This window comes from Platalea leucorodia (assembly GCF_965183815.1).
Source record: "Platalea leucorodia genome assembly, chromosome: W".
Classification (NCBI taxonomy): domain Eukaryota; kingdom Metazoa; phylum Chordata; class Aves; order Pelecaniformes; family Threskiornithidae; genus Platalea; species Platalea leucorodia.
Window position 1 is genome coordinate 986,948 of NC_138859.1, and position 20,365 is coordinate 1,007,312.

The window sequence follows — 20,365 nt, forward strand, 5'->3', positions numbered from 1 at the left end:
GAACTTGGTATCTTGAAAAAACAAAACAATTTGTAGCCGAAGGAGTAGTTTTCTTTAGAGACCTCCTCTTCTTTCTGAATTTCTGACAGAGCGCTTCTCTCCCCCCCACCAACGCTGTCTGCAGTTGCTGCTGGAATTCAGTGTGTTTACCTCGGTGTAAACCCGGAATGCAGTGGCACTGAGGCACCGGGGCTGCTGAGTCTCATCCCAGCAGCCATCGCAGGACAGCAGGGGGAGAAATTATTTTCCCTGTGGGTATCAGAGATATTATAGCATCCAGGGAACAGCACTTAATACTGGAACCCTGGCTTGCAAAACCCCCCGAAGCCCATGGGGGTGCACGGTGGGCTAGGTGGGAGTCGACAGCTTTTATTCACTGTAACTCGTGGCCACTTTTTCTCAACGTGAGTTTGCTCTTTCTTAGAGAGTATTCCTGTTGTGTCCACTGTAAATCATTTCCCCTTGCAGAGCTCCGATTTAACTCTGTGTTAGCTTTTGTGGGTGCAACACGACGCTGACATGTACGATCTCAGGGGCCTGTAAGGGGACATTCATATGCTCAGATGTCACTACGGAGAGGACACAGTATAAAATCTTAGGGAATGAGCAACCCAGCCAATCTCAGGTCAGGGTCTGCAAACACGTAAGTGTTAAGGAACTGCCCGAGACCTTAGTCTTTGAGGTGTTTTCGTGGAAATGCAAAGAGCTCTTGGGATTAAGAGCTGATCATTTATTAGAGCTGTATTTGTTATTTTTCAAGCTCTCCCAGGCTCTGATTTCTCAGAGAGGATTGTGCCCATACTGTTGGTTGCTCCAGAACTGCAAGCTGTGTCGAGGATGTTCCCGTTAGGTGTAACAGGCAAGGTAACAGTGACCAACTGCTAGTAAAGCACCTTGCTCTAGGGTATCGCTTTTCAGCACCGGTATACATGCAACTCGCCTGTCTGCAGTGAGACAGCGGGAACTGCAGAGATGCCTCGGGTGAGGCGGTAATGACTGAATGAGACCTAGTAGGGGGGTCGGTGGGAAGTGTTCAGAAAAATATGATTAACAAGGGGCAGCAATTAATGTAGCAGAGAGACCAGTTCCCTTAGAGATGGAGCCTGCACCAGCCCCACAAACAGCCAAGGAAAGAAATGGTTACTAGTGTCTTACGTACTTCGAGGCAAAGCGCTTTGTTCTCCCCTTTCTTCAGGAACGGGAGGACGCAGGCGCGTACCTGCCGCCTCACAGGACCCCGTTCACTCGTGCTCCTGCAATCGCCTTCCCTTCTACAGCTGTAGAAATGTGACTGATAGTAGAGTTAACCCTGCGAGCTCCATCCAGCTGCCTCAAGACAGGCATCTAGTGCCCTGTGATATGCCCACCTGCCTCAGCGGCTGCTCCGTGGGTCTGCTCCAGCCCAGGAGGATGTCACCGAGAGCCTGGGGTGCCTCAGTGCCCGGAGCTCTTGCTGCCTCCAAGCGCCGCCTCTGAGGGATGGAGAAGTCGACGGAGGGCTGTTTGCAGGCAAAGCTCCAGCTCTCGGGGGGAGCAAAGGCTTCGTGGTTTGGCCAGGCTTGCCAGGACCATGCCTGGTGGTAATGTTTCTCTGTCCCTCAGAGGAGCTCTGACCTGCAAACGTCCCTGTCAGGGGCTCTTGAATTTGGGCACTTTTCTCATTTCTCATAGCTGCAGAAAGGCTCTGCCTCAGTGGTGGGGACCTGGGGCAATTCCTTCGTCCCGCCCAGCCCACCCCGTGGCCTGTAGGCATGTGCCGAAGCGCCCTGTGGCTACTACCTTCGCCGGACGCCGCAGTAACCACAGCTGTTCCCACTGTGCACACAGGCGCAGGGTTTCCCTCCCTCAGCCGCGCTGTGGCTGTGGGCGTATGATGTGCGTGGGGGAATCCTGGGATGGAGCCAAAAGGTGAGCACCATGTCCCCTCCTGCACTGCGCCGGGCTCACCTCTCCACCCCCGTGGGGAGGACGTGGCATCACTGGACAGCTGGAAATCTGGAGGACTGAACCCGTCTGAGACTACTCATCCCTTGCAGCCAAAGGGTTTGCCACCCCAGAGGTTATCCCATCCCTGCGTTTGCCTGTAATGGGTTTGTGAAAGTCACCGCTGCTGGCGCTCGCTGGTGCCAGAGGCTGCGCAAATCGAAGCTAAATCCTAAGCCCTGCCGGAGAGAGCTCTTGCAATCGAAGCGGGGGGGCACCCATTCAGCAAACCGGTGGAGCAACCTCACGGGCACTTTTACACTGCTTTTCACTGAGGTGCGGTAAGAGGTAACCCCAAATGGATCGGGGGCACAGGTCTTGTTTCTAGGGCTTTGTCAAGTGTGTCTGTTACCCTGGTGGCTCGCAGGACCTGGAGAAAGTTTGCATCATGCTGAGGCAGCAACTTTGAATAGGCTCGTAAGCTCTGGCTGGTAAGGTCCCATCTTCAGGGTGCAGAGGACTCGTATTTGCATTCATGACATGCAGTTATGCAGGGGGAAAAAAAAAAAATAGCAGGATCTGAGACATTGATGATGTTGCTTTGTAGGTTCAGAGCAGCAACACTTTTTAGAGCAAATGCAGTGTGCCAGCCAGCAGTGGCAGTGCCCATCCTTTTGGCAATTAACATTTGAGCTCTACCTGAAGTGGAGGTGGAGTCTATCATAGCTCAAGTACCCGAGGGATCCCAGACTTCCAGGGAAGGGCTGAATTGCACTGGACAAGGGGAAGGTGTTTTCCTTAGACTGAGGTAAGGACTCTGCTTTGCTCTAATGCTTCCATGTGGCCTTTGCTCAGTATAAAAATCTCAATTTCTATGTAATGCAAAGCATTTTTCCATCCTAACAGGTTCTCTTGATCTACTTTTCCTGCCTCTCAGCTGATATAAGCTTTCCCAGTGGTGGGCTGGGCTGTTTTATAGGAATTCCCTAGGGAGAGACAGCTGGCAGAGCTGTTGTATTTTCTCTCTGAAGCTGCAAGTGTCACAAGCCATGTTTATCTGTATGCTGCCCAGGCTGTCCGGGTGTGATCACCTCATGGCCTCGCATTCACTGGTTTGGCCCCAGTGCCTGGGAAGAAGCGCCTTGGCCTTCTCGAACCTGTAATTGGCAAAAAGGGCCGGGTGAATGGTAGCTAGAGACAGAAACCGAGCCGTGCGGCTCCCCTGCCGTCCCCCAGCGCTTTGCCAAGCAGGCCCCGCTTCAGCATCTGGATCCCAGATGGGGTTAGCAAAGCACGAGCAGAAGGATGCCTCCTGCCAGGCAGGAGTGCCCGGTGAGCATCGCTCTGCGCCGGAGCAGGAGGAGCGGGTGGGACGGGAGCGGTCTCCAGGAGGTCTGTTCCTTTGAACAATTGGTGTGACTCCCTTGCGTGTCTTTCAGAGAGGGCATGCACCAACCACTGTGGACCCCTTGCCTTCTTGCTGCAAGCAAGGATCTCCTGAAGGGATGCTGGAGCAGGAGTCTGCTGTGCAGGTAGAAGGGGGGAAGGGGCGCGTTCATTGTATTGCAGTGGGCTCCAGGCCCTACAAAGGGCCTGGAGCTGCTGTCGCTAGACTTCATTTGCCACTTCAGTTCCATCTCGGTGTCCTTCATTTGGGACTGTGCCCAGCCAAGGTCTGCAGAGACCAGCGAACGATCTGGGGTCTTCTGCTAACTGCCTCTGGCCCAGCCTGCTTTGTGCCCAAGAGACGGTGTCGTTCTGGCCACAGAGCTGTTTCATTTTCCTTTGTATTTCTGAAGTTTCCTCTTCCCTTGTGCTGTTTGAAGAGCAGGGTTCACGCGCCTGGGCTCCTCCCTGTTTACGGCTCACAGATATGTTTACGAGGTGTGCCTGAGGCACGACGCTCACTAAACGCTTCGTGTCCAGCCTGACAGCTCTCCCCAGGCCCCTGACGTGGGACAGCCTGTAATCTCCAGGCTCCAGGCACGATCCTCCCTGTTATGCCATCGTGCAAGCAGGCGAGTGCGAATGGTGATAGGGTGCAGTTCTGCTGATAATAAACCTCTTCCAGACTGGCTGCTCGCACTTGGCTTGGCTGCAGCGTTCAGTGGAAGTGGGCTGACCAGAGCTGCAGACCCTGCCTGGCCAGGGTGAGCTGGCTTTCTGCTGCAGCGATGCCATGCATGCCTTCCTTGAGGGTGAGTACTTGAGGGCATGGTAAGGGGCTCGCTGGGCAGCACTGTGGGGAGAGGAATCAGGTCAGTTCTCAGGGTCTTGGTTTGCACGTGGGAGGTTATCCTGGCCAGTGACATGGACTTAAGTCTGGTCCAGAGAAAACGGCCCTTGTCCCCAGAAGATTGCAGCTAAATGGGCCATAGAATGGCAGGAAGGGTTTGCTGCCCTTCTTAGGTCACTGGGAACTCGCCTAAGGTCATGCTGGGAGCCAGTGGCAGAGCCTGGCCCTGAATCCAGAATGGCTAGGTCCCCCCGGTGCTGAACTCGCCTCGTCCTTCTCACCACTGCTTTGTCGGCCGAAGGGAGGTGCCCCCAAGTGTTGGCTTTTTTTGCGCTATTGTAATGGTAAATGTTGATTTCTGCGTTCTCATCTTTCCTATTTTACCCACCCGAAGCCGTGGGACAGGTGCGCGGGATGACGTTTCTTTCTAGGCACAGCGCTGCACTAGCTCTGCTGCGGCGCAGGTGGCTGTGCCGCCATGGCTTTGCTCGCACGTCCTCACCGGGGATCAGCTGGCAGAGATACGTTGCCAGGCCTGTGCTTCAGGTGCTTTCCTGTCACTGCTTGCTTCCCTGCATGGCTCCCGGAGGCTGCACCCCGAGCGCTGGCCAGACCAGCCTGGCTGAACGCTGCTAGCAGTAAATCGATGGCAGCCGTGGCGCAGGGACTGTACTGCGATTCCGCACAGCGTGCAGAGCCGAGCAGAAAGCCCCCTTCTCGGCGCTTCTGCTCGTGCGGGCAGGCAGAGCGGGTGCGGACTAGCCCTGCTGAAGCAGAGGTAGAGAATGAGTCAGAGCAGACTGCAGAAATCAGGAGCGGTTTATAAGCACCACTAGAAAAGAGAAGGAAGTTTCTCCGCAAGGCACCGGGGCAGGCCCTGATGGCACGGGCCCCTGATGGCACGGGCCCCTGATGGCACAGGACCCTGATGGCACAGGACCCTGATGGCACGGGCCCCTGATGGCACGGCCTGGGCTCCAGCGCATCTCCCGAGCGCAAGGGCACTGCCCAGAGCCCAGGGCAGGCTGGAGGCTGCTGTGCAAGGTGTGCCTTAGCCCTGGCTTGCATCAGGCGGGCTCAGAGCGCGTCTCTGCTTTCCCCCTTGCACTGGCAGCCTGCTAGAGCCCTCTCGGCTCCCCAGCGTTCGCTGCAGACACCTGCCTCAGCCGTGTCATGGTCCAAGGAAGGAAGTGCATTAGGAAGGTAGGAGACAAAAAGCAGTTACTGTGCTGCTGCATCTCTCTCAGCAGCTGTAAACCCTGTTACGTCGTTAGAAGAGGTGTAGTGCCACAGCAAAAAGCTCTCGTGTATTGTCTTCAGTCACAGTCTATGTATTTTCTGGTGAGGTAAAAATAGCTTTTCTTTTTCAGGATATGCAGAGAGCAGAGGCTCCTGCTAACATCAAAGGAGAGTGACAGCTTTCCCCTGGGTGTGCGTGGCCTCAGCTGGCAGGAGCAGTAGCTGTGTTAGTTCTTGCCTTGCTTTGGCTCTGTGTGAAAGGAGCAATGCCCTGGTCTCCAGCTCCCTGTTCAGACCTCTGGACCAGCCCCTGTTCCTCTCTCCGTCCATTGCTGCTGGACCCAGCACTGTACTTCATTGGGGAAGCGATGGTTTGCAAAGGACAGAACAAGATCTTGACGCTACTACTTAGAAAATCCATTGGGAGCTGACCGAGGCAAGCTTTCCTAGAGCCGTAGGCTGTAGCAGCAGGGGACCCTTATCAGAAGGATCGGTCTGCTGTGTAGGGGCAGCTCCCAAGCCCTTGCTGGAGGCAGATTAAGCTGTTTCTGATATCCACCCTCCCCACAGTCCTGAACCTGTTCCAGCTAGCAAAGGGGACCTGCGAGAGGGGAAGGGAGGAGCCAAAGGGCAACGCAGATGCTGTCTGTACCTGAATACGCTCAGCAGGGACCGAGTTAACCTTGGCCCTGAACCGCACCACCAGTGACAGTCCAGAACTACCTCTCCTGTTAAGAGTGCATAGAAATGGGCTTTCCGAAAGCTGGTTACTCAGGATTATGTGACGGTGGGGGATCGCACGTGATGGAGGGGCCAGTCTGGAGCCTGCGCCTGAGAGCTTGCCCCTCCTCAGTGCTTTCAAAACGCTAATTGGCAAGTTGCTTCCCTTCCCACACACCTGCCAGGGACCCTCCTTCTCTTGCTTTGGGATTTCTCCTCTGCCAGTTGTGCTGAGCTCTCTTCCAGCTCTAACGGCCCCTTGCCGCAGCAAGGTGAGCGGATCTGGCATTGCCTGCATGCTCCCATTCACCTGCTGCGAGATGCTCAGGCTCCCCCTTGCACTCTGGCCCGGGGATCTCTGCTGGGCATATAAGGCCTCAGCCTCTGGGGTACGTGCCTTGGGGAGGCCTGGGGCTCTTGTGAAATCTCCACTCGGCAGAAAGGAGCATGGAGAAAGGGTTTACTCAGTCCGGTGCATGAAATGAGAACAAACTGGCTTGGCAGATGCTTTCCAGAGGTGACCTCTTGTGCCTTGACTGTCATCAGTCCTATTAAGATCTGCGGACCTGTCCTAAATCATGCGGGCAGGGATGAGGCTGGTGAAAGAACAGAACTTGGGCATATGGATTTACCTGTCTTAAATCATGTGGGCAGGGATAAGGATGGTGAGAGCATTGAATCTGGGCATATGGATTTATCCTTTTATCTGAGGAATTTTCCCAATGCTTTTGCTTTGCTCTTTCATCTGGGTTTGCGGTATGTGCCCGGTAGCATGTTCTCCCTGCTCCGCTGGCTGCCTGCCTGAGGCTTTGCTCCTATGGCCTCTCTGGAGACGCTGTGCTCTGCTGAATGCCGTCTTCTGCTCGGAAGGCAGAAACCTGCCCGTAGGTTTTGTCCCCACTGCGGGGACCACTGTCAAGTTTCTGTGAATACAGATAGGTTCCTGTAAGGCGGGCAGTGGGATTTCTGTTTCTAGGCATTTTGAGTTGAATCTCCAGTTCAATCTTCCTGATCTTCCCAGATCATCTTAGAGAGACCCTAGGTGCCATCTTTGACTGCTCTTAATCTTAGCAGCTGTTTTAGTGTGTTCCCAGGACTGACGTATTCTTCTCATCTGATGAGAAAGGATCCAGGTTATCACCTGCAGACCTGGGCCCTTGATGTCTGCAAGGCAGGGAGGTCCAAATGAGCTCTGCCTCCAGAGAAATCCCTAGCTTGCGCAATTGCTTAAAAGTAAACCACTACACTGATGTGAGGTTTTGCTGTCTCTGCTGGAAATAATGCCTCAAAGACACAAGCCCGCATGAGCAAAGAAATATTAAAGCAAACGTCAAGGGCTGTTGCAAGGTTTATTGCACTCCCTCCCCGGCTGGCAGCGCCGACCTGAGGTTCCAGCACCCCGGCACTAGCAACTGGAAGTGACTGGATGACCTCCTAGATGTGAGCTGGACCTTTCCACACCATCTAGGTAGGATACCCATAGCAATACACGGCTTTGGTGCCAGGATTGAGGTTTGCATCTCACTGCCGGTCCTGGGGCTTTGGTTGTTGGGGTGATTGGGTGCTGGTCCTTGCTGGATCTCCTCTGCCCTCCGCTCCATGAGCCCATGTCAGTCTGGCTCTGTTTCCCCCTGTTCACTGGCCACGTACAGGAGGAAGCGTGTCTGCTTGGTGGAGCCAAAAGCCGCTGCTGCCTCCCCCAGGTAGGGCCAAGGGTAAAACTGCGCCTTGCCCTTAGCAGCAGCACACGACTCTCGGAAGGGACTGTGGCCCTCCTGTTGCTGTTTCTCTGCTGTTGGCACAGTTTGCACATCCCGGTTTGCAAGATGCCTCAGCTGGCTTTGCTCTTAGTGTATCCCAGAGAAAGGGGGGGACATGTTGCTCCTGGTAAGGGCTTTTGAGAGACTGTTAGAACAATGGAGCTGCAAACGGATGCCTGCAGTGCGCAGAGCAGGAGCCGCTAAGCTCCTTGCTGGAAGGAGCGCATGGCTTCCAAAGAATACAAAAGGGACAAAAGAGTTTGAAGATGCAGAGTTATCATTAGTGGCAAAACTCATGAGAGAGCAAGAAACCGCTGTAGTGGTGTAATTGGGTGGAATTGCTTTCAAGATCTTTGCTATAGAGCAGCCATAGGAAGCTTTCATGCAGCAAAGCCTGCTGCTCCTCACTGGCAATGCTTTCCAGTAGCTAGGCCTGGAAGAAACAAAACGGAACGAGTGCCAGGGCTGGCAGGAGGGTGCCTGCCCCGAGGACGGTGTACATGGGCCTGGTCTGCATCCTTCTGCCTCTGGCATGCAGGGGCTAAGGCGAAACCGCCCCGCAGGCAGCTTCCCTCTCTCGCCGGGCAGCATCAGCAGGGTGGCTCAGCTGCAGAGCAGCCCCAAACTTCCCGGCCACCGGGGCTGACTGCTGTTCGGCAGACAGCGTTTTGCTCCCCAGGGCATGGGAAGTAATTTGTTATTTGAAAGTCTGCTTTGTGATTCCTCTTCTCTGGTGTAAGAGCAGCACTGTCCTTCAGTGAGACCAGAGACTCTGAAGATATGTGGCAGAGACCAGGGAAGGGGAAAGGCAGGGGCTGAATGATGTGACTGAGAATCGGGACTGGGAATCCCCTGCAGCACTGCACGTTTCAGTTGCAGGGCAGCTCTGGCCGTGCCATTCCTCTGGGCAGAGAGTGAAGAAAACACAGCCCGTTTCAAAAAAACCTCACAGTGACCGCAAGCTGCCCCACTCTTCCCTCTCTGTAACCCGTCCCTGCAGCTCCTCCAACGGAGCAGGAAAACAGCTGGTTTCAGCGTCAAAGCACTTTGTTTCTGCCGGCAGTGAGAAGGTCTCAGCGGGCGCTAGCAGCCTCCGACGGGGTGTGCTGCCCCTCGCCTGTGCGGCACGGGCAGGGCTGCTCTCCGGGGGCTGCTAGAGTCAGAGACGTGTTGGAAAGGGCACCCAGTCCCTGTCTTTTGGCATCTTTGGCCCTGTCCATAGCAGGACACGGTCCCAGGCAGTCCCAGAGACCTGTGTGCGCACCCTTGCAGCGAAGGGTCCCAGCTCCCCTGGAGCACCTCAGCAAGAAGCCGGCTCAGCCCTTCCTCGTGCCGGCTGCTGTCTGCACAGCGAAGGAGTTGCGGTCCCTGCTCAGGCTGCCTCGTCGCTCCAGCAGAAGACCTGCAGATAGAAGAGACAAGTGGGCAGACAGGGTAAAGAGGGCAATGTAGCAGGATGCGCGTGTGCCTTTTGCCAGTCGGGAACAGTGTGGCGACTTGCTTCTTGCCTGTCTTTGTGTCCCAGAAAACACTGTGAGATCAGCACAAGTCCCTGAACTCATTTGCACTTGGGCGTCATCTACTCGCGGCATTTAGCAGCTTGTAGAGAGTGGGCTCCTGGCAAATGCGGCCACCTTTCGCAGAAGGAGGTGATGTTGAGACCCTCCCTTCTTTATCAGCGACGTGCAGAGGGAGCTGGTGGAGCTCCTCCCTGGGTGGGAGTGAGAGCGAGGCACTGCCAGAAGCGATTAGACCGCAGCCAGAAGACAGAGCCGGATTACTGAACCTCTGAGTGCAGCCCTTGAAATCCATCCTGAGCCTCTGGTTTGGCAGAACGTCTCCTTTGCTTATGGCCTTAGCCACGGCTACAGTGCCACGGGCTCGGTCAGGTCCAGGCTTCTCGCGTTGGGGTGACGGGGCCGGGACATTCACCCGGCGGCAGCAATGCTGGGCAGGGCGAGGCCGTGAGAGCGGGACGCCGCCTGTGAATAGGAACAGAGGGATCCACTCCTCAGGGCCGGGAGAGGGAAAGGGGAAAAAGTTAGATTGTCAGCAGACAAAGGGAGCTTCTTCCTGAAAGAAAAGAGAGGGATGGAGAATAGAAGCGCAGTCCGATGTGCTGTGCTATGTTTTTTACTTTAGAAGGTCTTGGAGCCCTTTGCAAAGTCCAGATCTGAGGCATCTCCCTCGGGGAATTGCTGGCAGCAGCCTCCTGACGCTTCACAGCTTGAATGCCTGCAAGTCCGTGGAGCACGACACCTGTGTGTAGGATTTAGCGGCCGTGTAAGAGTGCAAGAGGTGCACAATGGCGAGTGAGGCAGGTTATTTTCTCCCCTGGAATAGCTCCTTCCTGGAAACTTGCTAGGAAGGCAAAGGAGAAGGGAAAGCAACACCACAAACTCCAAAGAAAGGAAAACCAGCAGAGGCAGTCTGGGCAGCTGGAAGCAGTTGCTGTATAGGGATAGCGAGTGCCTGTGCCTGCGCCTGTGGGTACAAATACCGGGGTGCATGCAGCATGCCCAGGCTACGCTTTGTGCTTAGCAGAGGATGGTGACTGTGCAATGTGTGTGGCTGTGTTCCGGCACCTTGGTGTTGTGCTGACCGGGATGTGTGTATCTTTTTGATATGCACATCTGCCTGTGTCCATAGGGTCTCTGCATTTCTTGCTGTCACTGCCCCCTTTTGCTGAAATTCAGCAGTGACCCCATCCATACTTCAGTCCCCTGGCTAATCTAGTGTTGTCTTGATCTCTGTGACACCCCAAAGTAAAGTGAGCTGTTGTGAGCGAGTGCCCCTGCAGTGACAGGCAGGCAGTCCCAACGTGCACACCGACATCAGAAGGGCGATATGACTGCAGATCTATTGCCTCTGCTTTTACCATTTGAGCCGAACGATCCCTTCCTCGCCGGCTGCACGTCTTGTCTGACTGCTGGCGGCTGATGTCCTGCATCTCTCTCTGCATCTCTGAAAGGTGCAGGCTGAGCATGGGGAGCAGAAGGGCTGAATTACTCAAGCCTCGGCACACTCTCCGAGGCCCTGGCCCCCAGCATCCAGAGGGTCGGGAGGGAACCGCGACCCCTCTCCTCGGTCGCAGGGGTTACCTGTGAAATGCCGGGCTCCTGGGCATGGCTGTGGGGCTGCTCTTTCTCTGCTGTTGCCGAGGTGGTACCTGCAGCTCTGACCCGCTCCCTGCACTTGGCAGCAGTCATCTGCTTTCCGGAGGCGGCTTGGTATTAAATATCCTGTCTGACACAGTAATGGAGAGAAAATGAACAAATTCCATTAGCGGCTGGCGATCCCTGCAGGGTCTGCGTTGGAGCGAGGAGGGAGCCTGTATTTTTAGATAGAATGCAATGTAACTTACTGGCTCTCTGAAAGCTGGGGAGTAGATAACCAAGGAGGGAGAGAGGGGACACCAGGCTCAGGTTTCAGCTGAAGTGCCGGGCTATGGCAGCACGAAAGGGCAGGTCCGGTCCAGACGTGGCTGTGAGTATACAATGCACTTCTCCTTCGTGCCCGCAGAGACCTCCGCTTTGCTTTTCTGCTTGCTTTCTGCCTGTAGTCTCTGCTGCTGGGTGTGCTGGGGCTTCGGGAGCCCCTTTGCTGCTGGAGCCTGTAGAGTTTTACCATTTTAATCTTCACATGCGTCCCATGGGTGGGAGAGCCTGGCTGAGCTGTGCTTTGACTTTCCAAGGGGTTTGCTGTCGAAGGTCTGTGCTGTGGCTGGCATGCCGGCAGCATAGCTCAGGCGCTGCCCTGTCATTGATCCTGATCGGAGATGCAGAGGCTTCTAGCAGGGTCTGGAGTTGGAAAAGCTCTTTGCATTCAACCTGTTGCTTGAAGCTGTCGGTGTTTCCTTGCTAGACCCCAGACAGCACGCAGGGCTCCGAGCACAAATGGGCGCTTCTAAGCCCTGCGCTGGTGCTGCCTTCTGCCTCTTACAGCAGATCATCCTGCCTCCTCCGTGCTCGCAGCCCTCCACAAAGCCGGCAGCTCTGCTGTGAATCTGGGGGCTCTTCCCAGATGAACAGGGCTCTCCTCTGAGGTGGTAACAAGCGGAGCCAGCTGGCACAGGAGGTCAGGCAATCAGCACGTGTTCCCCCCGCACGCGGAGGCTGCGCGCCGGGACAGGGCACGGTGGTGCTGACTTCCACCGCCTGTCCCTCCGACCCCGTGGGCTGCCCCAGGAGGGGCCGTCGCACCCGGCCGCTGCTGCGGGAGCCCGGGGCTGAGTTCTGCGGGGTGCGCCCGGCACAGCGGGGGCCAGGACACCCTGTCTGTGGGCCTTCCTTCTGCAGGGGGTCGCAGGGCGGTGGGCCCAGGACGTGGCTATGTTTCTCTGGGGTAGGAGGGTCAGGCAGAAAGGATGGGCTAGGGGAGGCAGATGGAGGACAGCAGAAGGCAGCTGAGTTGTGCTGCTCCAAAGTCCAAATTCAAATGGCTGAGGCTGCAAAGAGAGGAGCCCTGAACCCATGTGGTGCATCATCCTGCCTAGGTCTGCCTCCAGTGCTGTCCTCTGCGGCCATGCTGCTTCCAGCTCCTGTCCAGGAGCTTCCTAATCCTGGGTGCTCCTCCGCAGCCAGGCCGTGGCAGCACAGGATGGCCCGGGATGGCGGGATGCAGGCTCTCGTGGCACAGGGTGACCCTGGGTCTGTCCCAACGTGAGTGGTACAAGTGGTTCTGATTTTCTATCGGAGCTGGAGGCAGAGGAGGGTGTCCTGCACCCTTGCCATGGATGTCTCATGGCTCTTTGCTGCAGAGAGCCCTTTGGGCTGGACCTAGCAGGCAGGCACCAGCTCGTAGTTACTGGTCCAAGGTCCCAGCCTCGCAGAGCCATATCACTCCATTTCCACCCTGTTGTTCTCCAGCTTCTGGTGAGCCAGCCCATGGTCTTCATTTGCTGCCTTACACTGCTAAATAGTGTTGCTCGAAGTATTGCTGTGCCTTGCCTGGGGTGGCTGTGTTTTAGCGGTGCAGGGAGGCACTGCCTTGTTTTCTGTCTGAGTTGTGACTTTCCTGGCTGCGGGGTGCTCAGCCGGGGTCACTGTCCCTGGTGCCGGTACTCGAGCTCACCGAACCCACCGTCACGGCTACCCAGAGGTTTCTGGAGGACAGAAGGGGTGGGCTCACCACAGCGGTACTCTGGGCTTCGTCCATCGCTGCAGTCTCTCAGCCAGGACACAGAGGCGTTTTCTGGGCCAGGGGAGGCTGCCATGGTTGCAGGAGACCCCTTAGAGCTTCCTCCCTACCCCGCCCGCGGTGCCGGGAGGAGCTGCAGACCTGGCGTGGCTCTCCTGCCCCATCATCTGGATGCTCTTCACTCCAAGTCCAGGTCCCAGCCCTGCTTCCTCCTGTCTGATTTGGGGCACCTCACTCTGTCCCAGCAGCTCCCACCTTGACCTGCCCGGCCTCTGCCTTTTCTGCCTGGTCTCTGTAGTCATTTTCTCTGCAGTCATGTTCTCTGCAACCGAGTGAAGAGCTGGCCCTGTGCTGGTGACGGGGGAGAACAGGGGGACTCTGAGTCTCATGCTTTTTCTTTTTTCCCCAAGGCCGATGCTGCAACCAGTTTCTTGAGAGCTGCAAGATCCGGGAACCTGGACAAAGCCTTGGATCACCTCAGGAATGGGGTAGATATTAACACCTGTAACCAGGTAGGTGAAACCCACAGGGCTTCTGGTTCCATCTCTAGTGCATATGAAAACGTGCCAGGCGGCGGCTCCCCCAGGCCCGGTACCAGTCACTGCACCCCTGCCTTACGCTGCTCCCGTAGGATGGAGGCAGGGAGGTTCCCCACGGCTGCTCGCTTGCTCTGCTCTGCGTAGCCGATTGGGAGCACCGGCCCTGATCCCACAGCCCTACCTGCCACGGAGCAGAGTGTAAGTTGGCTGGTAGTAAGTTCCCTGGCAGAGGAAGCTTAAAAACTTTGTGGGAGAGGCTGCCTGTCCTGACCCCACTCCCCTCCTGCGCCCCATGTGCCTGGCTCCTGATAAAGCGTCTGGGGGTGAGACATAAGAGGTGCTGTGTTAGGTGGAGTGCAACGGCAACTTTGCTGCGCGGTGGTGATTTCCTGGGGATGGTCTGCTCTGCCAAGGCATCGTGCAGTCTCCAGGCATGTGTCTCCAGAGCTGTGGCATGCCCGGCTGCGGGGTAGGTGTGCACCGCCCTGGCAGAACACAGAGCCATGACTGCCAGCGCGGTGGGGGGATCCCTGGGGTACAGAGTTGAGTGTCCCGGCAGACCCCATCCTCCTCTCACCTGCACCACCCCCTGCCAGGCTGCAGGCAACCCGCAGCCCCTTGTCGCTGCCTGTGCCAGGCAGCTGGCACAGGAGCTCCTAGCCAGAATTAAGCTCAGGGGAGAGGCCACGCAGGGCAGACTGCAGCGTGAGAGCAGTCCCTTGCTGGGGAGGCTTCCACAGCTGAGCTGGGTGGAAAAAGGTCCTATGCTGGGGAGGAAAAGGGCTAACCAGAAGGCAGACCTGGACCAGTTGTCTTTGGGGCAGGGAGGGCAGCAATAGCTATAAAGATCTGGGGAGCCTGGAGCGTAGCAAAGGACATTAGCGGGTAAGCAGAGAGGGAGATCTGAGGCTCCTTTAGGGTGACAACAAGCAACTGGGACAGCTGGAAGGGGCTCAGCTGGTTATCAGAGGGCAGAGCAGATAGCTGTGAAGAGTGTGGCCCAGTGGCTGGGACGTTGCAGGAATCGCTCTTGGGGATATTTCCCTTGCCTGCAATGCTCAAGCTTTCAGATTCCCAGAAGCTGCAGCTTAACGCAAGCAGGGGATGTTCGCAAAATGCCAGTCCTGGTGGCTTGGGAGATGTTGGGCAGGTGGAGCCCCTCCTCGCGCAGAGCGGAGACAGGTCTGCCCCAGGAAAGGAGAACTGCAGGCACGGAGGAATGGTTTGCGCAGAACCGACAGAACATTTTGTATCTGTGTAGCTGCCAAATGCGAGCGGCTCAGCCTGAATCAGGGTAGGTGCTGTAGGGAGAGACTCAGGGGGCCTGGGCTGAGCAGGGGGGACAGACAGGCTGCGCTGTCAGCTGCTTTCCAGAGCAGCAGTGACGCTGGGGAGGCTGACTCAGCAGGTAGCACAAATGTACCTTCACCTGGTTCAGTATCAAGTCCCCGAACCAAGCGTAGTTCAGAGCTCCTGCTGTGTGCACTGCGGTGGCCAGCGCAGTCGCTGCAGACGGGTTCCCCCAGGAAATGTCACCGTCTCCTTTTCTGACTGACGGTACCGTGCAGGGATGCGGGGCTTCTGCAGGCCCCTGGGGCACGCTGCAGCTTGCATTCTCCTCTCTGGGACACCAGATGAGGCTTGGGGAAAGCTCAGGAGATGCTCATTTTGTTCATCACTGTATTATCTGGATTATTAGTTCATAATCAGCATCCAGATACTCTGAAAGACTTCTGTCCTGGGGCTGTGTGGGGACATATGGGATTTAGATCAGAGGGGTCTTGTAGGGAGAAGAGGTAGAAAATTTTCACTTTCAGAGTCCTTTGAAGATGAGCTTTTCCATGGGGCCCTGTTGGTGGCTTAGGGGCTCTGACCCCGTAACCATTTTGGAGATGTACAGGGTTTGGAAAGAGGAGAGGCCATGTGGCACGCTCTTAGCACTGGGCTGCAGGACTTGGCTTGCACTTGGCGCTGAGCAGATCGTGTGCTTGCACCTGGCAGGATCTTCCAAGTTGCTGTGCTTCATTTCAGAATTTGGCCCAGTCATTAAACCCAGCTACTGCTCCCTTAATCTCTCTTGGGGGAGCAGAAGCCCCTGTAATTGAGGCACAGCAGCGGGCTAGTCGCTGGAAGCAGTCACGCTGCTCCTGCTTCCAAACGCTTAGCTACAAATGAGCAGAGCCAGAGAGGTGTTTAATGCACCCGCTGCTCGCTTGCAGACCTCTGGGAAAGCGAGTCACAAGGAGCAGGGAGATCCTGCTCCCACGTCTGTGCCACCCTCCTCTCCAGGAAGGACTGGGGATGCTGCCACGTGCGGCACAGTCGTGTGTGCCCTGTGTATGAGGCTGGAGCAGAGCCTGGCGGGGAAAATCACCGTACTTTGCCTGTTCACAAGCGGAGAATTCCCTCCTGACAGTTTCTGTGGGTGTCTGGAGGAGAGGGGCAAGAGGAGGTGGGGGCTGTGTTTGGCCACGCTGGCCCGTGCCTTCCGAGATGGGAGGCTCCGCAAGCAGAGCGCGCCACGGATGTTCACGCATTTCCGATGACGAGCCTAAAAGCAGAGGGAGGATTTCTACGTCCACCGCTCCTGTACCACTCTAGTGCAGAGGAATATGTGGTTCTGGAGAGGGCTCTGCAAAGAATTAAAACAGGGAGACCCAGCCACACGCTAAAGACGATGGCTTTGAACTCCTTCCTCAACCAGCGAGACGGTCAGTCATCAGATGTCTCCACTGACTGGCTGCGAGTCCTGTTTCCAGCCAGATTTCTGGTGCTGGTGAGGGGATTTATCACCTTGACGGGAGCATGTGGCTACAACAGTATGAGGCACTTCTTTCAGTGACGTCTTTGCACTGGTTCCTGCCATCTCCCTGAGGTTAGATGGCACTTTGGGGTTTCCTTCTGAGGAATATCAGACCTGTGGGAAAGGTCCAACCTCACATGTCCTGTATAGAATAAAGAGGGATATATGTGGTCAGACCTATCCCACAGGCCCTGTATTCTTACTCAAGTGCAGAGACCTTGACATGCCATCTGATCTTCATCCTGCCGATTCCATCCCCTTCATTGCTGCCATCTGCATCGGTGTCTTCATCATCCACCTCTTTCGCGTTTCGAATTCCCGCATGCTCCCATCTCATCCGTGAGGAGCTGGAGGCCTGCGGATGCGCACCCCTTGCTGCCAGGACCCTCACCGGCAGGGAACAGCGCTGTGCTAGCTCACGGGTGCCAGGAGCTGAGATAGTCTCTGGTGGGCAGTCCAGGGCAGGGACCTGCTTTGGTACAGGCTAAGTGCAAAGTCCCGCTCTGTAGGGCTGCGTTTGTCGCATTGACAGCCAGCGACTGGGATTTCTGGGAAGCATTTGCGGCACTTAGTGAGGGGAATACAGCACCTTTCAAATTAAGCACATCCTGTGGCGGTTTTGGGTCAGATGGGCTATCAAGCCAAAGCAAATGTGCAAAACAGCCTGTATTGTTCCTGGAGCAGAAATATCGATGGGCCGCTGGGAAACGATCTTCTGCAAACATTGCGCTTATTGCTGTAAGGCCAGAGAATAATGATTCCTCACAGGTTTTCAGCATTTAAAAGGTTATTTATGAATCTCCTGCGTAAAAAGGCGTATGTGCCGAGGGGAGCAACCGAGCATCTGTGGTCTTGCGCTCCAGGTGTTTGTTGCGTGAGTGTAACCGAGAAAAAGCGTGTGTGCCTGTGGCCACATAGCCAACTTGTGAGCTCACGAGGGTAAGGGTGTCCGTGGCCATCTGTATGGGGCTGGGTAGGTGTGCCTTGGTCAGAGGAGGTGATGGGCTCGGTGTAGCCAGGCCTGGTTGGGGAGCGGTTCCTTTTGGTGGCTCTGTTCTGTGGGTGTTGCAGCATTCCCGCTTCATTTTCCCTTGGAAGCAGGCCTTTTGGGCTTGAGGCTCTAGGGGACTTCGGAGGTGGTGTGCTGAGGAAGCCTCTGGATTTTTAGGTTTTTGCCCTTTGTGCTGAAATCAGAGTTGAGTAAAAGAATCTGTGACTCTGACTATGATCCTGGATAGCTGGTGCTTGGAGTGACAGAGGGTGGAAAACCTTTTTCCAGTATGGTAACACTCTTGAAGCTGTTCTAAGTTTAACTGGAGTGTTGAGGGCTGGAACTGGAGCCTCCCCGGGCATTTTCTGCTCCCCTACCTATATTCAGGTGGGGATGAAGTAATTCTGTGCAGTGACCTTCCAGTAATCTACAGGAGCCGAAACAGATGGTTGGGAGGTGGAGTACTTGGGCAGGACTGTGTGCTCCCAGGGAGCTGGCATCTCTCTGCCACGTGACGGCATTGCGTAGGGGTGAGTAAACATAGTGCATCCACCTGGGAGAAGAGAGGGACAAGGGAAGTTCGCCTTATGGGGGAAGAGTGACATCTGAAATTGCCTGCAAGTGTTTAACCTCTCTGTCAGCAAATATCCCAGCCCTTTTGCTCACATGGGGAAGCAGAAGAGGATGTCAGAAATAACGGAGCAGAAGCTGTCTCAGCAGCCTCTAGGGCGCTGACCGGCCTGACCCCTCCGACAGCCCAGGGATGCTAAAAGGGTGCTGGCCAGCCCTTTGCTCCTAGTGCTCAGGCTCCACGTGTAGCAAAAAGGTGAGCTAAGCTGGGGCACGCACAGAGGTGTTCCTGAGAAGTCACTTCAGTTGTCTGGGAGCTTTCTGGACCCGGTAGAGCTGAGCAGTGGCACAGCCAACGCTTTCTCGGCACCCATTGCTGCAGCCAAACTCCGAGGGAGCAAAGCCGACCCTCTGCTGGGCATGGGCTGCAGGATGGGGCTGTTGCTCCTGAACTGTTGTGAATTAAATTTAGCTGCTGCTTGACAAAATCATTGTCCCAGGCAGAGCTTCTCGCTACACTTCTGTCCGTGTAAATGTTGAAGTTTCAGGTCTGTACGCACACTTACCCAGCAGCTCTGGTGCATCCTCGCTCCGGGCCATACACAAAGCTCAGCTCTGTGCTTTAGGTTTGAGAAGCCTGACTGCGGGCAGGCGATCGCAGGGAGGGGCACCCCAAAGAAAGTCACTTGAGCAAAGACAGGAGTTGCCATCAGGGATGTGCCATGAGCAGGGAGGACTAAAGCAGTGCCTGTGGTGCCAAACACGCAGACGCTGAGCTGTGGTGCCACCCGTCCGTAGGAAATCATCTACGGGGGTTGCATGGAGAAACCTCCAGCCTCAATCAGCGGCTCAGCCTTCAGCTGCATGCCGTTGCCCTGGCAGCATGGAGCCTAACCACGGCTGTTGTGCTGGATGCCAGCGCAGGGCTCGAGGGCAAAGCGGCAGCTCCTGCTCCCACCAGCCTGGACTTTCGCCAGCATGGGCCAAGTGCCCGCAGTCGTGTCTGCACGGGAGCTCAGAGCAGGGGGTTCCCCGGAGAGCCCCAGCCCCAGCAGGTGACTAATGCCTCTCTCCCACCTTTGCTCCCTCCAGAATGGGCTGAACGCCTTGCACCTGGCCTCCAAGGAGGGCCATGTGAAAATGGTGGTGGAGCTGCTGCACAAGGAGATCGTTTTGGAGACAACGACCAAGGTGAGGACAAAGGAGTCTGGTCACATTAGTCACAACTCTGTGCCCTGGCATTGCTGCCAGGCACACCAGCAGTAGCTGAGCAGTGAATCACACTGCTTTCAGCCCTTGGAAAGGCTGGGCTGGTGACAGTGCTGCTGGGCTGGTGGTAATGCTGCTGGGCTGGTGCCTGGGGACCAGGCTCTGATCCCAGCGCAGTCAAAGCCGTGCTGGGCACCTCCAGGTGGGTGGGGGGTTCCCCTCCACCCTTGCCTCTCCCCCATGGGGGCCACTGTGAGCTCAAGAGGGGAGTAACAGAAGCCACAACATGTGCTAGTGCTGTCTTTACTCACATCTCCTGGAACTGGCTGCCGGCTCAAGTCAGCCCTCGCAGCCCCAGGGCAGCCCCTGCGTGCTGCAACACTGGGATGGCCTTGGTACCACTGTCGCAAGCCTGGAGAGCATTGGTGCTCAGTAAATAAGATACAGGTCTCTCCCTGCATCACCACGGTGGGGTGTGGTTCTTGCGCGGTGACAAGCGAGACCATGGCACAAGCAAACAGACAAATAAGCAGCCTCCAGCACAGTCTGAAGGGCTGCGAGAGCAGGAGGGAGCCTGGCTTGCCACCTCCCCAGTGCTCTGGCAGGGCTCGGGGCGCGGAGCGGAGTCTGGCATTCTGCCACGCCACCCAAAGGCACAAGTCGGAAGAGCCTGTGTCTGCATTTTCCAGCCTGCTTATCATCCCTTAGCTCTGCTGGGATGCCTTGGCTACCAGGGCGCACACTGCAGTTTTGCCTGAAGACTGCCAGCTCAGCTCCCCCATCCTCCCTCCCCTCCTCATCTCTCGGTGCTGGAGATGCACAGAGCCTGACAGTGCATACAGCTTTTGCTGCCAGTAACTTCATGGGAAAGATGAAATCACTCTCTTCGCTGGCCAGCAAACGTGAAGGGTTAGCTGCCTGGTCTGTAGCAGAGATGGGGCACGGAGCAAGGGCTGCGTGGCCCCACAGCTTCCCCCGGCCGGCTGCGCCGTTTGCATGTGTGTTAGCACATCTCAGGCCCATCTTTCCCTGGCATCTTGGGCTGCTCCAGCCCCTGAGCGCTGCCCTGTGGTGTCTTTCAGAAGGGAAACACAGCCCTGCACATTGCTGCCCTGGCTGGACAACAGGACGTGGTCCGGGAACTGGTGAACTACGGGGCCAACGTCAATGCGCAGTCACAGGTAGAGTGACCTGGGCTGGAGCGGGAAAAGCCCCCAGGATGCGTGATGGTGGTGT

At 56.2% G+C, this 20,365-nt stretch overlaps 1 protein-coding gene across 6 annotated transcripts in view; it reads left to right on the forward strand.

Moving 5' to 3' along the window:
- The first annotated feature begins 3,213 nt into the window (after positions 1-3,213).
- LOC309602018 (ankyrin-1-like) overlaps positions 3,214-20,365 on the forward strand; it is a 41,020-nt gene continuing 23,868 nt past the window's right edge. For 3 of the 6 annotated variants that reach the window (XM_082335295.1, XM_082335296.1, XM_082335300.1), the window contains exons 1-5: positions 3,214-3,255; positions 3,363-3,455; positions 13,428-13,529; positions 19,013-19,111; positions 20,212-20,310. In XM_082335295.1, the coding sequence (XP_082191421.1) occupies positions 3,229-3,255; positions 3,363-3,455; positions 13,428-13,529; positions 19,013-19,111; positions 20,212-20,310 (420 nt within the window). In that variant the 5' untranslated portion in view covers positions 3,214-3,228. Of the gene's footprint in view, positions 3,256-3,362; positions 3,456-3,859; positions 4,122-5,668; positions 5,835-11,310; positions 11,365-13,427; positions 13,530-19,012; positions 19,112-20,211; positions 20,311-20,365 lie in introns of those variants that run through there. The other 3 variants (XM_082335298.1, XM_082335299.1, XM_082335297.1) reach the window with 3 other exon arrangements.